Below are 13,424 nucleotides of genomic sequence, written 5' to 3' on the forward strand. Positions count from 1 at the left end.
TCCACAGGTATCTCATGTACACAAGTGTACGAATATTCTACAGCTGCAGTTTATCATTTCCCCCCAATCATCTAAAATAACTTTACCTTTTTCCCCCAGTTCACTTATGGATCGTTTTCCCCAAGACAAAGTAAAAATATGCTGTTCCCCTCCTTGTACCAGATGGTCCCAAGTGAAGCCTATCAATATAGAGGAATCATACAGCTACTTTGCCATTTCAGATGGACATGGATTGGAATCTTTGCTGTGGATAATGACAATGGGGACCAGTTTTTGCAGATGGTAGTCCCCATGCTTTCCCTTAATAGCATCTGTTCTGCCTTCACACTAAGAACACCAAAACAGAGTTACTTAAATGAGTTTATGGATACGTTTTGGAGTCTGGTAGAAAAATATCCAGTCCTCGTGCATAGCAGAGCTAATGCATATTTGGTGTATGCAGAGCCCCCTTCAATACAGATTTTGAGAACGCTGATGACCATCTCGGCAACATCTTCACTTCTGGGTAAAATATGGATTGCTACATCCCAGTGGGATTTCTCCTCTATGTCCCTTCAGAAGTTTTGGGATATACAAATCTTCCATGGTGCTATATCTCTCATAGTTCCCTACAATCAGCCACCAGGATTCCTGAAATTTCTTCAGGTCATAAAGCCATCCTGGAGAAAAGAAGATGGTTTTATCCAGGAGTTCTGGGAACAGGCATTTAGCTGTTTCTTGAAAATATCTAGTGAGGGTGTGGCACATGCAAAAACCTGCACTGGGGAAGAGAAGCTGGAGAGTCTTCCTTTGATTCTGTTTGAAATGAGCATGACTAGCTGCAGCTATAGTATCTACAATGCTGTATATGCTGTGGCCCATGCTTTGAATGCAATATGCATGCCAAGACTGAAACACAGAAGATTGGCACTTCAGCATGTGCAGCCATGGCAGGTAAGAATACCTCAATGATCTACATTATGGTTTAAAGCAAGCTATCATATGGTAATGCAGATAAAACTATCACAGTTTCGAAATCATTTTGGTAACTCGTGCAACCACACAATAACTTTACTGACTGTATCTTAAGCCAAAATAGCAAAATAAAATTACAATTCAACATCAGAATAATCTTCATCTATATAAGATACTGTATCTTAATTTTCTTTGTAAGGATTTCAATCCCTGGCTGATCATTTCTTTCTTTCCTCTACCTAGCTCCATCACTTTCTAAGGACCATGGTGTTCAATAACAGTGCTGGAGACTCTTCACATTTTGATCACAATGGAGAATTAGTAGCTGGTTTTGATGTTATAAACTGGGTCACTTTCCCCAATAACTCATTTGTTAAAGTAAAAATTGGAAGACTCGACCCTCGAGCTCCACAAGGAAAAGAGTTAACTCTTAAAAACAATGTAATTGTTTGGCCTAAACACTTTAACCAGGTAAGGCACATGTGACTTAGATGACTGCAGATGCTCGAGGCAATGAACAATTTGGATCATTTTCCATTGGAATCATCCAATTTTACACTTAGTATTCAGGTGCTAATTTTTTTAAGGATGGGTTTGATCAGGCGAAACAGGCTATAAATCAAAGGATATTGGACATTGAATGCCAGTTTGACTTAGGGAGGATCCCTACTTTGTTGTCCTCTATGAAAACCAGATATATAGTCAAGCCAGCTGCCTATCTGCCCCCCTTAGAGGTCCATAGTCACAGAAGGGCTTTCACACTTGCAAGGTGTGCTGCACTTCCCTCCACTGTTTTAGATGGGTGATTTAATAGAATCCCCTATGGGAAAAGACTTTGAAGGAGAAACTGAGACTGTAGATCATGTTCTTCTATGTTGTCCCTTCTATCAAGATGCTCGCACTAAAACCATCAGCACTTTGATTGACAGAATACCTGGAAGAACAAGCCTGGAGCATGTTAGGCTACTCCTAGAAGACAGAAACCCAACAACTACAGCCTCAATTGCAAAATTTTGTGCAACAGCCTATAAAATTCACCAGTTGCTCTCATTATCAGGGTTTATGTCAATAATTATTATAGTACTGTCTATTTATACGATTGTCTATTTTTAATTCTGTGGGTTTTTTTCAAATCAATAACTTTGTAGTGTTTTATCTATTCTGTTCTTTGTACAATAAATTAAACAAACTAAACAAGCAGTCATTTTTAGGAAAAAAACACTTCAGTTACTCTCTTTTATATAAGGAGTCAGCTAAAAATATACACCTTTTGTTCATAGGTACAGTTCTACAATTCCACGAAAATTGTGACAGTACTCTTTGCCCTGAGTTCCTCTAAAACCACTTACCTTCCCAACAATTTCAGTTCTATTCATAGCTCACTATATAAGAATTAACATTTAAAAATATCTTAGTAATAAGAACATAAAAACATAACAGAAGCCATGTTGGTTTAGGCCAATGGCCCATCCATTCCAACACTCTGTGTCACACAGTGGCCGAAAACCAGGTGCCATCAAGAGGTCCATCAGCGGGACCAAGACACTAGAAGCCCTCCCACTGCCCCCCCAATCACCACAAATACAGAGCATCACTACCCCAGAGTTCCATCAATACCCTATGGCTAATAGCCACTGATGGACCTCTGCTCCATATGTTTATCCAATCCCCTCTTGAAGTTATTTATGCTTGTAGCCGCCACCAGTTTTTTAGTTTTAATGTGGCACCATCTCAATTATTTTATAAATGCACCAGAGGTTTTTTTTCTTAAGCATTTGTGTCATACATTTAAAATGTTTATATATTCTGGACACTGGGGCACCAGAAGCATTCTCTGCCACCTGATTCCAGCTAGATTCAAGTTCAGGAGCCTTTTAGAGACTGACAAAGTTTTCAGAGTACAAGCTTTCAAGAGTCAACTTGTAGCCTGAAAATCTTGTTGGGCTCAAATGTTCTATTGGACTTGAAATGAGCTGTTCTGCTGCAGACCAATCTGGCTACCCCCTGAAGGTGATTCCAAGTGTAATTTCTAGCTCTGTGGAGCTATCATTCAAAAAAAAAAATAACCCCCTTTTGTAGGCACTGGGTTGACACTCATCTCATACACATTGCACTGAAGCTCATCTCCCTTTATCTCTGGGGACAGGTCCCACCACTTTCTTTGTGTAATGACAACTGTAATCCTGGTTACTACAGGAAACAAAAAGAAATAAAATTCTGCTGCTATGACTGTGTTCCGTGTCCAGAAGGGATGATTTCTGAGCAAAAAGGTAGGAGTCATAATGCACAAATATCTCAGTCATATCCAGAGGTCATTTTGTAGAAAAAAAGGTGGTAGAGCTCATCCAGGGATTATACTATTCAATGGACAAGGAGGTGGAACTCTCAGAAGAAGGAGGAGGAACTAAAAGAAAGGTTCAGGAGCTGTGCTCCTATGAGCTTCCACTGAATCCAAGGCCTGGTCATACCCCATAGCACAGGGGTGGCCAATGGTAGCTCTCCAGATGTTTTTCGCCTACAACTCCCATCAGTCCCAGCCAGCATGACCAATGGCTGGGGCTGATGGGAGTTGTAGGCAAAAAACATCTGGGGAGCTACCGTTGGCCACCCCTGCCATAGCAGATATATTCAACTAAACTAATGTGAGGTTGGCCCTTGGAAGCGGTGAGCTAAAGGGTTATTGAGGAACCAGGCAAGGGGGACATGGGTGGCCTTTACTCGTGAGGCACCTATTTCCAGGTGGGATATGGAGACCTTCCAGAATTACAGCTGAAGACCATAGATATCATTTTGCCTGGAAAAAATGGCTTCTTTACAGAGTTTATATTTTTGGAATTATACCCTACTGAGTTACCTTCCCAAACCCTCCACTCCCCAGACTCCACCCCCAAATCTCTAGGAATTTGGAGCTCATAATCCTACTTATGGGATCTTAAGTCTATGTATACACAGGCACACTCTTGTTGACTTGGCTTGGAGAAGTGATTTAAAGAGAAAAATGTCTTCTCCAAGCCAGGTGACAGAGCGGTGGGGGTTTCAAGAGCCATACAATAGGTTTGAAAGAGTCACATGTAGCTCCCAAGCCACAGTTTGGCCACCCCTGGCCTATAGCATCCCTGACAGGTACTATATCAATGCTAAGTATTATAATTGTGATTAAGAAGGTGATTTCATCCAAATCTGGAAGTCATATTAGTGCTTAAATTGAAAAACATTTCTGTATAGAACAAATTGCTGCAATGAGACCTTCAGGTTGAAATACCCAATTGAGCATTCCAGCGTCTGAATCATAGAATGCGCTTATAGAAATTCTACAAAAGAGGAAGAGTGCTACAACCTGATTCTCCCTGCACAGGGATGAGCTGAAGAGAAGCCTATGCTTGAAGAGGGGGCAGGAATGGGGGAGAAATGGCACCATTCTGATGGTGCAACATCACTTCCAACAAATATTGGAACAAACATCAGATCACTTGAGTAATAGCAAGGTGATGTTCTATGATTTGGACAAAATTCTATAGTAGCACAAAAAGCAAGAGCACATTATCAAATTATGGGAATCATTTATCCAAAATGTTGATTAATGCTTTAAAATATTTATAATCTCTTTTTTTTTCCCAGACATGGATGCTTGCATCAATTGTCCAGAAGTTCAATATCCCAAGAAAGGCAAAAACCAGTGCATTCCAAAGGTCATAACCTACCTTTCTTACAGTGAACCATTAGGTATTACAGTAGCTTTATTTGATATTTCTTTAGCTCTAACTACAGTTTTGGTGCTTGGAACATTTGTAAAGCATCAAGAAACTCCCTTAGTCAAAGCCAACAACTTGAGCCTCACTTACATTCTCCTCATCTCTCTCCTTCTGTGCTTCTTCTGCTGTTTACTCTTCATTGGGCGGCCTGTAAAAATGTCTTGCATTCTCCGACAAGTTACTTTTGGCACGGTCTTCTCTGTGGCACTCTCCAGTGTGTTGGCCAAAACCATCACTGTGGTATCTGCATTCATGGCTACAAAACCAGGATCCAAGGTGAAGAAACTGATAGGGAAAAAAATGGCAAATTCTATTGTCCTTTCCTCTTCCTTCATTCAAGTTGGCATATGTACTTTTTGGCTAACAACTTCTCCTCCATTCCCAGACATCGACATGCACTCGTTCAATGATCAGATCATAGTGGAATGTAACGAGGGTTCAGCTACCTTTTTTTACTGTCTCTTGGGCTATATGGGCCTCCTCGCAATTAGTAGCTTCACTGTGGCTTTCTTCGCTAGGAAGTTGCCAGATAGTTTCAATGAGGCCAAACTTATTACTTTCAGCATGTTGGCCTTTTGCATTGTTTGGTTATCTTTCATTCCTACCTATCTGAGCACCAAAGGGAAATCCATGGTGGTTGTAGAGATTTTTGCTATCTTAGCCTCTGCTGCTGGCTTACTGGGTTGTATTTTTTTCCCCAAGTGCTACATCATAGTGCTGAAGCCTGAGCTGAACAACAAAGAACAATTAATAAAGAGAAAAAATAAATAATGTCTTACATTCTTCACCAGAGATAGACTGAAGATCTAATTAATTCATTGCGTAATATCAAAACAGTAGTAGTGTCTTGGGTGGTACTGATTCTTCACTGAAATTCCAACACTGGTTCACCAGTATATGTTGTATTTCTTTTTGGAGTACGTGAGACCATGTTAATCATTTATCAGTCATAATTTCAACAGAGACCATAGATAAGCAACCCGTTGGCCAGGGGTCCCATTCCCCCAGTAGGAGCAAGGGATCCCCTGCCTCCATTCCTGTTGCTCACTGTGGCTTGAAGTATTAGTGGGGGATTTAAAAAAAAAAAATCAACAATGGGCAGGGTTGCATACAGCCCTATGACATTTCCAATAAAAATGTGTAACTGACTGGCTCTAGGAATCACTGAAAACTCTATGTCTTACCCAGGACCGGCCCTCCCACTAGGCAAACTAGGCGGTTGCCTAAGGCACCGAGAGGTGGGGGGTGGCAAATTGGGCTCTCGCCCCCCCTGGTGCCCCAGGCAAGCGCTTAGCTTGCCTCCCTCCCCCCTCCCCGCCGGTGCTGCCACCGCTAGCCCCCTCCGGGCCACTGTCACCTGCCCACCCCACTGGCACAGTGACCTGCCCCCCAGACACTCCACTTGCCTGCCCATCACTGCTAAAAGCAGCGGCGCTATGCTCTCTCCCTTTCCCCTGTTCATCAGCTAAAAGTAAGCTTTGCAGCTCGCGCCTGCGCATTTTGTCTCTTAACAAAACATGCAGGCATGGGTTGCGAAGCCGACTAAGCTTACTTTTAGCCGGCGAGCCCCAGGGGGAAGGGAGCGAGTGGAGTGGTGGCTGGCAGGTGAGTAAAGTGCCAGGGGGGGGGGGGCGCTGAGAGGCCAGGCAGAATACTGCACAAGGGGCAGGGAGGGGGCATGGAGCCATGGGGGGTGCTTTGCGGGGGGCACCAGGCAGCAAGTCTGCCTAGGGCACCCCAGGGCATTGGGCTGGCCCTGGTCTTACCAGAGAGTTCATAGCAATTTCTAGAGCTGCCTTGTGGCACTTCTGTTTATTTGATTTTATTCCCCATGTTTCCATTTAGCAAAATAATAATAATAATAATAATAATAATAATAATAATAATAATAATAATAATAATAATAATAATAATAATAATAATAATAATAATAATAATAATAATAAACTGTCAGTCTGTCCATACGATTCCTTTATTATTAGCATTGCAGCCAGCAATACTGATCATCCCTTTAGCAAACTGTGGCCAAAATGGGATTTATAATAAACTAGTAATAAGGCTCATTGTGGGGGAAGATATGGGTGCTAGAAATTTGCTGTGGGTGAGTGTTGTGGCCTGGGGGTGGGCTGGTTATGGAAGGAAAAGATAGAAAGAGGCAAGGTATGTCAAGAAAGCAGCTGTTGGGAGGGAAACAGATATTATGGGGTAGATTATCAGAAATGGGGATAGACTGAGTAAGAAGGGATGGGACAAAAGAGATGGGAGTAGATTGCTTTCCATCTCCTCCCTCCTCTCTTCAGCCTCTACCTAGGAAAAGGACAATCTTTCTCTGCTGGGGGGACCAAAGCAGTTTGCATCATTTCCCTCTCCCCCTTTTGATCCGTACAACAACCCTGTGAAGTAGGTTAGGCTGAAAGTATGTGAGTGGTCCAAAATCACCCAGTCAACTTCCGCAGTAGGAACCTAGGTCTGGCAGACCCTGCTCTGAAGCACTGACTGCCATGTCACAGTAGCTGTCATAGGGAGGCTGCTACTGAACAAAAGTAAGCAGACAAACTTAGTTAAGTCATGCCAGTCAGGTGGCATCAAGTCACTCAGAGGGTGCTGCCAGGCCTAGGGTAGAAAACCTCCAAGTGGAGGCTGAAGATCTCCTGGTATCACGACTGAAATCCAGACAATAGATCTCTTTCTCTCTGGAGAAAATAAATGCTGTGGAGGCTGGACTCTACGACATTGTATTCAGCTGGGTCCTCTCCCCTTCCTAAAGTCTGGCTTCCTTAGATTCCACCACAAAATCTCCAGGAATTTCCCAACCTGGAGCTGACAATCCTAGTCAGAATTGGTCCCAATGGGCTCTCCCTCAAAGGTCAAAATAGGCCTGGAAAGGGCCTCCTCCATCTCCACTTTTTACTGACAGAACCAAGCTTGGTTGTAGGGTTGCCAGGTCCAACTCAGAAAATGCCTGGGGACTTTGGGATGAAGCTGGGAGACTTTAAGGTATAGCCAGGAGTCTTTCCCATTCCTCCCAAAAACATAAATAAAATACACCAATGTAGTTCCCCTGAATACAGCCTTCATACCCCAGAAGATGGCTGCACTTCTACGAAATGAAACTGAACGTGCACACACACAAACACTCACAAAGCAGCCAAATAAACACAGAACACACACTTTTGTGATCTCACTGGGGCAATTGACTCACTGGAATCGCTAAATGTAACCATCCACCGTATTTTACCCATCCTTTTCAGACTAATAGGAAAACAAAAGCAGAGCAACCTAAAGGGTGGAATTTTCCTCCAAACAAACAGAGGGATACTTCTGCTTCTCTTCCTTTTACACACTCAGCAGGAAGACTCAGGAGCCCTCAGCCAATTGAGAGATAGCTTTTTGTGGCAGTTTCCCTTCTCCCTCTGTCTGCCAATCAAGGGAAGGCTTTCTTTCTCTCCTCTGTGAAGCAGTGCTTCAATCCTCAGCCAATGGAACACAACAGACCTTGACTGATGGTTTGACAGGCCAAAGGTTGATGCAGCACAGTCCCTACCAATCAGGGCACTCCATTTTGTCACCACAAAAGGGCTTTTATTACATAAAGGAAATAATGCCTCTATAACTGCATGTCCAGAGATCTTAATCTGTAGCATGCAAGCAGAGCTGTATCAGGCTCAAACATTTCTACACATTCTTTAAAGAAAATATTGCAACTCTCAAAAATGTATTTCACTGTTCTGTATTCCCACATAAAACCTTAGTAATTCAATCAGCAGCTGGGCAAACCCTTGTCAGAGATGCTCTAGCTCATGACTTTTTTGGTAGAAATAGCCCAGCAGGAACTCATTTGCAGATTAGGTCACACCCCCTGAAACCAAGCCAGCTGGAACTGTGTTCCTATGTGTTCCTGCTCAAAAAAAGCCCTACTCCAGACTGATTCTGCATTGAGCAGGGGGTTGGACTAAATGGCCTTTATGGTCCTTTCAGATTCTATGATTCTATGTGTTCTGACACTGATAAAGAAGGAGGCAAAAAAGCAGAATGCAGGCATATACTGGGATATCCTAAGCATCCCTGACTTATGCATGTTCATTTGGAGTTATGTAAAAGCCCTGTGTGCATAAAAATGTACACAGGTAGGTACCTCAAGATGGGTAGTCATGTTAGTCTGCCTGTAGCAGTAGAGCTGAACAAAATTTATGGCAGGGTAGGAGCTTTCATGAATTACTGCTCACTTTTCCAGATACAGCCAGAAGAGAAGTCCATCTGTCTTATATATTGGAAAGCAGAGTGATTTCAGATGCTGAATGATATTAGCAGGCAAATGATAATAGCAAGTGTGATTGGATTAGGTGTGATATACAGAGGGATAGCAGGCATGGTGAAATCAGCCTTGGTAATGAGACAGGAAACCTGGGTCTCAACTCAATCCAGGTAGATGCATTGTCTTGAGCATTGTTATCAGTTGCAATTCATCAGTCTCTCTTTCTGATCTCCCTTTGAAATCCTTTTGTAAGAGAACTGCTACTTTTAGGTCAGCAAGTGAATGTCCTGGGATGTTAAAAAATGTTCCTCCACTGGTTTTTGAATGTTGTGGTCCTTAATGTCAGACTAGCAGGGCCTTTTTTGTAGCAGGAACTCCTTTGCATATTAGGCCACACACCCCTGACATAGCCAATCCTCCAAGATGAGGCTTGCCTGGGCTATCTAGGTCAGGGCTTGAGCAGTGTTTTTTGTTAATTACTTCATCTTGGGCCTGGTGGGCCCAAGGCTGAAGATGATGTAGGGAGTCCACATGGAGTCCTTCTTTCTATCTCAAGTGGGGGCAAATTGGTCACCCTTATATTATGGACAGGCTGGCACAAGATGAAGTAGGGAGTCCACATGGAGTCCTTATTTCTATCTCAAGTGGGGGCAGGCCCAAGATGAAGTAGGGAGTCCACATGGAGTCCTTCTTTCTATCTCAAGTGGGGGCAAATTGGTCACCTTTATATTATGGACAGGCTGGCACCTGTCTTTGATTCCATACATACATTCAGATCTTGCACTGGATAAATGTGCATAGATGGGGATGACCACACTGGCCTGGCCCTCCACCTCCATGAGATCACTGGCTTGTGTGTACAGTGTCTATGCATAGAAGAAGGTTACATTAATAGGGCCTGTTTCCATATTTAGAAGATAGTTTAGGAACACTGCTTTTCAAATTTTCCCAGTCATTCCGGGCTCTTTTCTATTTTTTTCTATTTTATTTTTTGTAGCAGAACCCCTTTATATATCAAGAGTTCAGAGGACTTCACATATTTCTACAGTGTCTCATCTACCCTTGCAAGTCAGTTCTTCTGGAGATTGAGACTGGTGCTAAAGGCAGTGCAAGCGACCAAGCAGTCCATGGGCATAGCCTTGTCATTTTACCATAGGCCATTTAATCTGAAGCCAAACAGATCGTAATCACCAGGATGAACTGGAAAGTGTGGGAAGACAGACTGGATGTTGCCCTGGGCCATAATGCCACAGGGATACAGGACTGGGCTATGGTTATTGCACAGTCAAACAATGTGCAGCAAATAGAGCAGTACTCAGGGCTTTTTTTTGTAGCAGGAACTCCTTTGCATATTAGACCACCCCCCCCCCCCCCGATGTAACCAATCCTCCAAGAGCTTACAGGGCTCTTCCTACAGGGCCTACTATAAGTTCTTGAAGGATTGGCTACATCATGGGGGTGTAGCCTAATATGCAAAGGAGTTCCTGCTACAAAGAAAAAAAAGCCCTGCAGGACAATGCATATATACTTGTTCCATTTGCAGATGCTGTGCTCTGTAACTAGTGGTCATGTGGAAGTTGGGGATAGGACCAACGTATTTATACCCAGCCCTCTTGACACACATTTAGCAAATGCACAATTGATATGCTAGGCAGGACTCCTGTGTTTATGTGGAGAGTAATCACTTTTATGTCTCACTAAAAGTTATGTCTAGATATTTGTGACTGTAAGGCTTTTGCAAACCTTGAAATGAAAATGAGCAAAATCACAGTTGAAGTTGTCTGCAATGGTGCCACACACACCCTCCCCCCCCCCCCCAAGCACATTCCATCGCTTCTGAATATCATATAAAAGTGACTTGTGTGGCTTTATCAGAGATACATCCCCTGGGAAATGCTGCTTTCTAACCTTTGACTACTGGTGAAATAGGCCAACAGGAGGGCAAGCAGAACAGATGATGAAACTAGCTGCGTGTGTGTATTTATGAATCGTTTATTAAGTTTTATTAAAGTTACAGTGCCTAACTTTCCTTTGCACAGAAAGTTTGGAGTACAATGTAGTCACTGCAGGTATTCACAGCAGGGGACCCACTGAGACCTAAAGAGACAACAAGAAAGTTGGAAGGAAGTTGGAACTTTCTCATTTACATTAACTCAGCAGCACAGAAACACTGCTTTTGGTGTAATGAATGACATTTGCTGTAACCTATGGTTACCTGAAAGCCTGGTGAATTAATGCTCAAAAGAGGCAATCCCCTCTGGGACAGATCCAGGCCCTCCTCTGCAATTAAGTCTAATTGCACCAGCAGTCAGAGCAGGCATCAGGTGCGCCCGCCAACTAACTTTGAAAGCAACTTTGACGAGCCGTTAATTACTAAGGAGGGTGGTTCTGCAGTCATGGAGACCAACTTTTCTGTCTGTTGGAAGCAGCTGCTCCTTCTCGTGCACTCTGCATTTATCATATCAACACACAGATGTCCCAGCTGATCACAGATTCATTCTGCTTAGCTGAATAACACAGGGACAAAAAAATAATGCTTTCCCTAGACTTTAGGATAGTTTCTTCTGCTACTGTTGCCGCTCTGAGCCGCTAAAAAAAAGAAAAGAAAAAAGAAACCTGACCAAGTTTTCAGACACGAGGCTTCATCCCTTACACCAGGGGTGGCCAACGGTAGCTCTCCAGATGTGTTTTGCCTACAACTCCCATCAGCCCCAGCCAGCATGGCCAATGGCTGGGACTGATGGGAGTTGTAGGCAAAAAACATCTGGAGAGCTACCGTTGGCCACCCCTGCCTTACACATTACTTACATGGTTAACAGAAATTTTTTTTAAGTAAAGGAACAAGGCATTTGTAACATATGGATTCTGTTCAATACAGACTCTGAATTAACGGTAGAAGAAGCATCACTTGTAATGGGAAAAACTCAGAATACATGGCAGTTGGAGTCCTGTCGCACCTTTGAGATCAACAAAGTTTTATTTCCCACCCCCCACTAAAGTATCTTTATTGGGGGGGGGGGAAATCAGAAAATATATCATAGATAGATAGATAGATAGATAGATAGATAGATAGATAGATAGATAGATAGATAGATAGATAGATAGATAGATAGATAGATAGATAGATAGATATAGATATAGATAGATAGATAGATAGATAGATAGATAGATAGATAGATAGATAGATAGATAGATAGATAGATAGATAGATAGATAGATAGATAGATAGATAGATAGATATATGAGATATATATATAGATATAGATATATATATGAGATATATATATAGATATAGATAGATAGATATAGATATATATAGATATAAAATCCAACAAATAGGATACAAAATCCATCAAAACAAGATACAAAATACACCAACACAGTTTTATTAAGAATTAAGCTTTCATGTGCTAGAAGCATACTTCATCAAACAACGAAATGGGGTACAGTGAGCATTGCTACATATAGCTTGTGAGCAGGGTTAAGCATGCAAAATTTACAAAGTTAGAACCCAGTGGCAAAAAAGCGGAATTAACAAATTGGAAGAATAAGAGTTTGATCTGAATAGTATGAGTTGCCATTGGATTCCAACTTTGTATATTTTGCTTGCTTAACCCTACCGACGAGCTATATGTAGCACTGCTAACTGGACTCTGTTTCATTGTCTGATGAAGTTTGCTTCTAGCACACATTCTCAATAAAACTTGGTTGGTCTTAAAGGTGCTCCTGGACTCTAACTTTGTTCTACTGCTTCAGACCAACACATCTGCCTCCCTGGATCTATCATAATACAGTTGACAATGATTATAACCATAGTTTATGAAGCCATTTGTTCAGTTCTTAACACACCGACAGCATCACTAAAAGTGCTAACTAATGCAGAATTGCTTCCGTCTAAGAGGCTTAGATTGGAGTAATTCTGCATTCCTTTGCATCGTTAATGTTATTTTTTAAAAAACAAGATGTGACTCTCTCAGCATCCCACAAGCCCCACGGAACAATTATCAATATATCTAGTTCTCATAAAGGACAAATCTGTGACTACTTGTGATTGGAGCCAAGAATAGACTAAATAGATGGTTTTACAAACCCCGGATGTGGAGAAAAACCTGAGCCACTCTGTGGGAAGGGCGGGATATAAATTACGGAATAAATAAATAAATAAATAAATAAATAAATAAATAAATAAATAAATAAATAAATAAATAAATAAATCTGAAACAAAACGAAACAAAATGAAAGCTTAAGCCCCCAAATAATAGAATCAACACCTATGGCTTTAAGAAATGAGTGCCCTCACTTAGTAGCATTGCTAGGCAACTGCACAGTATTACCAGCCTTCAGGCCTTGGTTTCTGCCAGTAAAAGATCCTCCCCTCTACTAATGACCGCAAGGAGGGTGGGTCTAGCATTGCCCCTGCTCAGGCCCCCAACACTAGACTGGGCCTGGCTTACACCCCCATT

At 42.2% G+C, this 13,424-nt stretch overlaps 1 protein-coding gene across 1 annotated transcript; it reads left to right on the forward strand.

The window, feature by feature from the left end:
- Window positions 1-1,218: 1,218 nt before the first annotated feature.
- LOC132583126 (vomeronasal type-2 receptor 26-like) lies at window positions 1,219-11,958 on the forward strand. The gene is made up of 4 exons (XM_060254796.1): window positions 1,219-1,425; window positions 3,101-3,224; window positions 4,573-5,452; window positions 11,871-11,958. Exons 1-4 carry the CDS (start codon window positions 1,219-1,221, stop codon window positions 11,956-11,958), a joined length of 1,299 nt encoding a protein of 432 aa, XP_060110779.1.
- Window positions 11,959-13,424: the final 1,466 nt, after the last annotated feature.

Source organism: Heteronotia binoei, chromosome 15 (genome assembly GCF_032191835.1).
Source record: "Heteronotia binoei isolate CCM8104 ecotype False Entrance Well chromosome 15, APGP_CSIRO_Hbin_v1, whole genome shotgun sequence".
In the NCBI taxonomy this organism is placed as follows: domain Eukaryota; kingdom Metazoa; phylum Chordata; class Lepidosauria; order Squamata; family Gekkonidae; genus Heteronotia; species Heteronotia binoei.

Excerpts from the sequence above, each read along its gene's own strand:
- LOC132583126 (XM_060254796.1), top strand. The coding sequence starts at position 1,219 with ATGGTGTTCAATAACAGTGCTGGAGACTCTTCACATTTTGATCACAAT. Across the intron at positions 3,225-4,572 it reads GATGATTTCTGAGCAAAAAG|ACATGGATGCTTGCATCAAT; the intron begins GTAGGAGTCATA and ends TTTTTTTCCCAG. Across the intron at positions 5,453-11,870 it reads GAGCTGAACAACAAAGAACA|TGTAATGGGAAAAACTCAGA; the intron begins ATTAATAAAGAG and ends AGAAGCATCACT.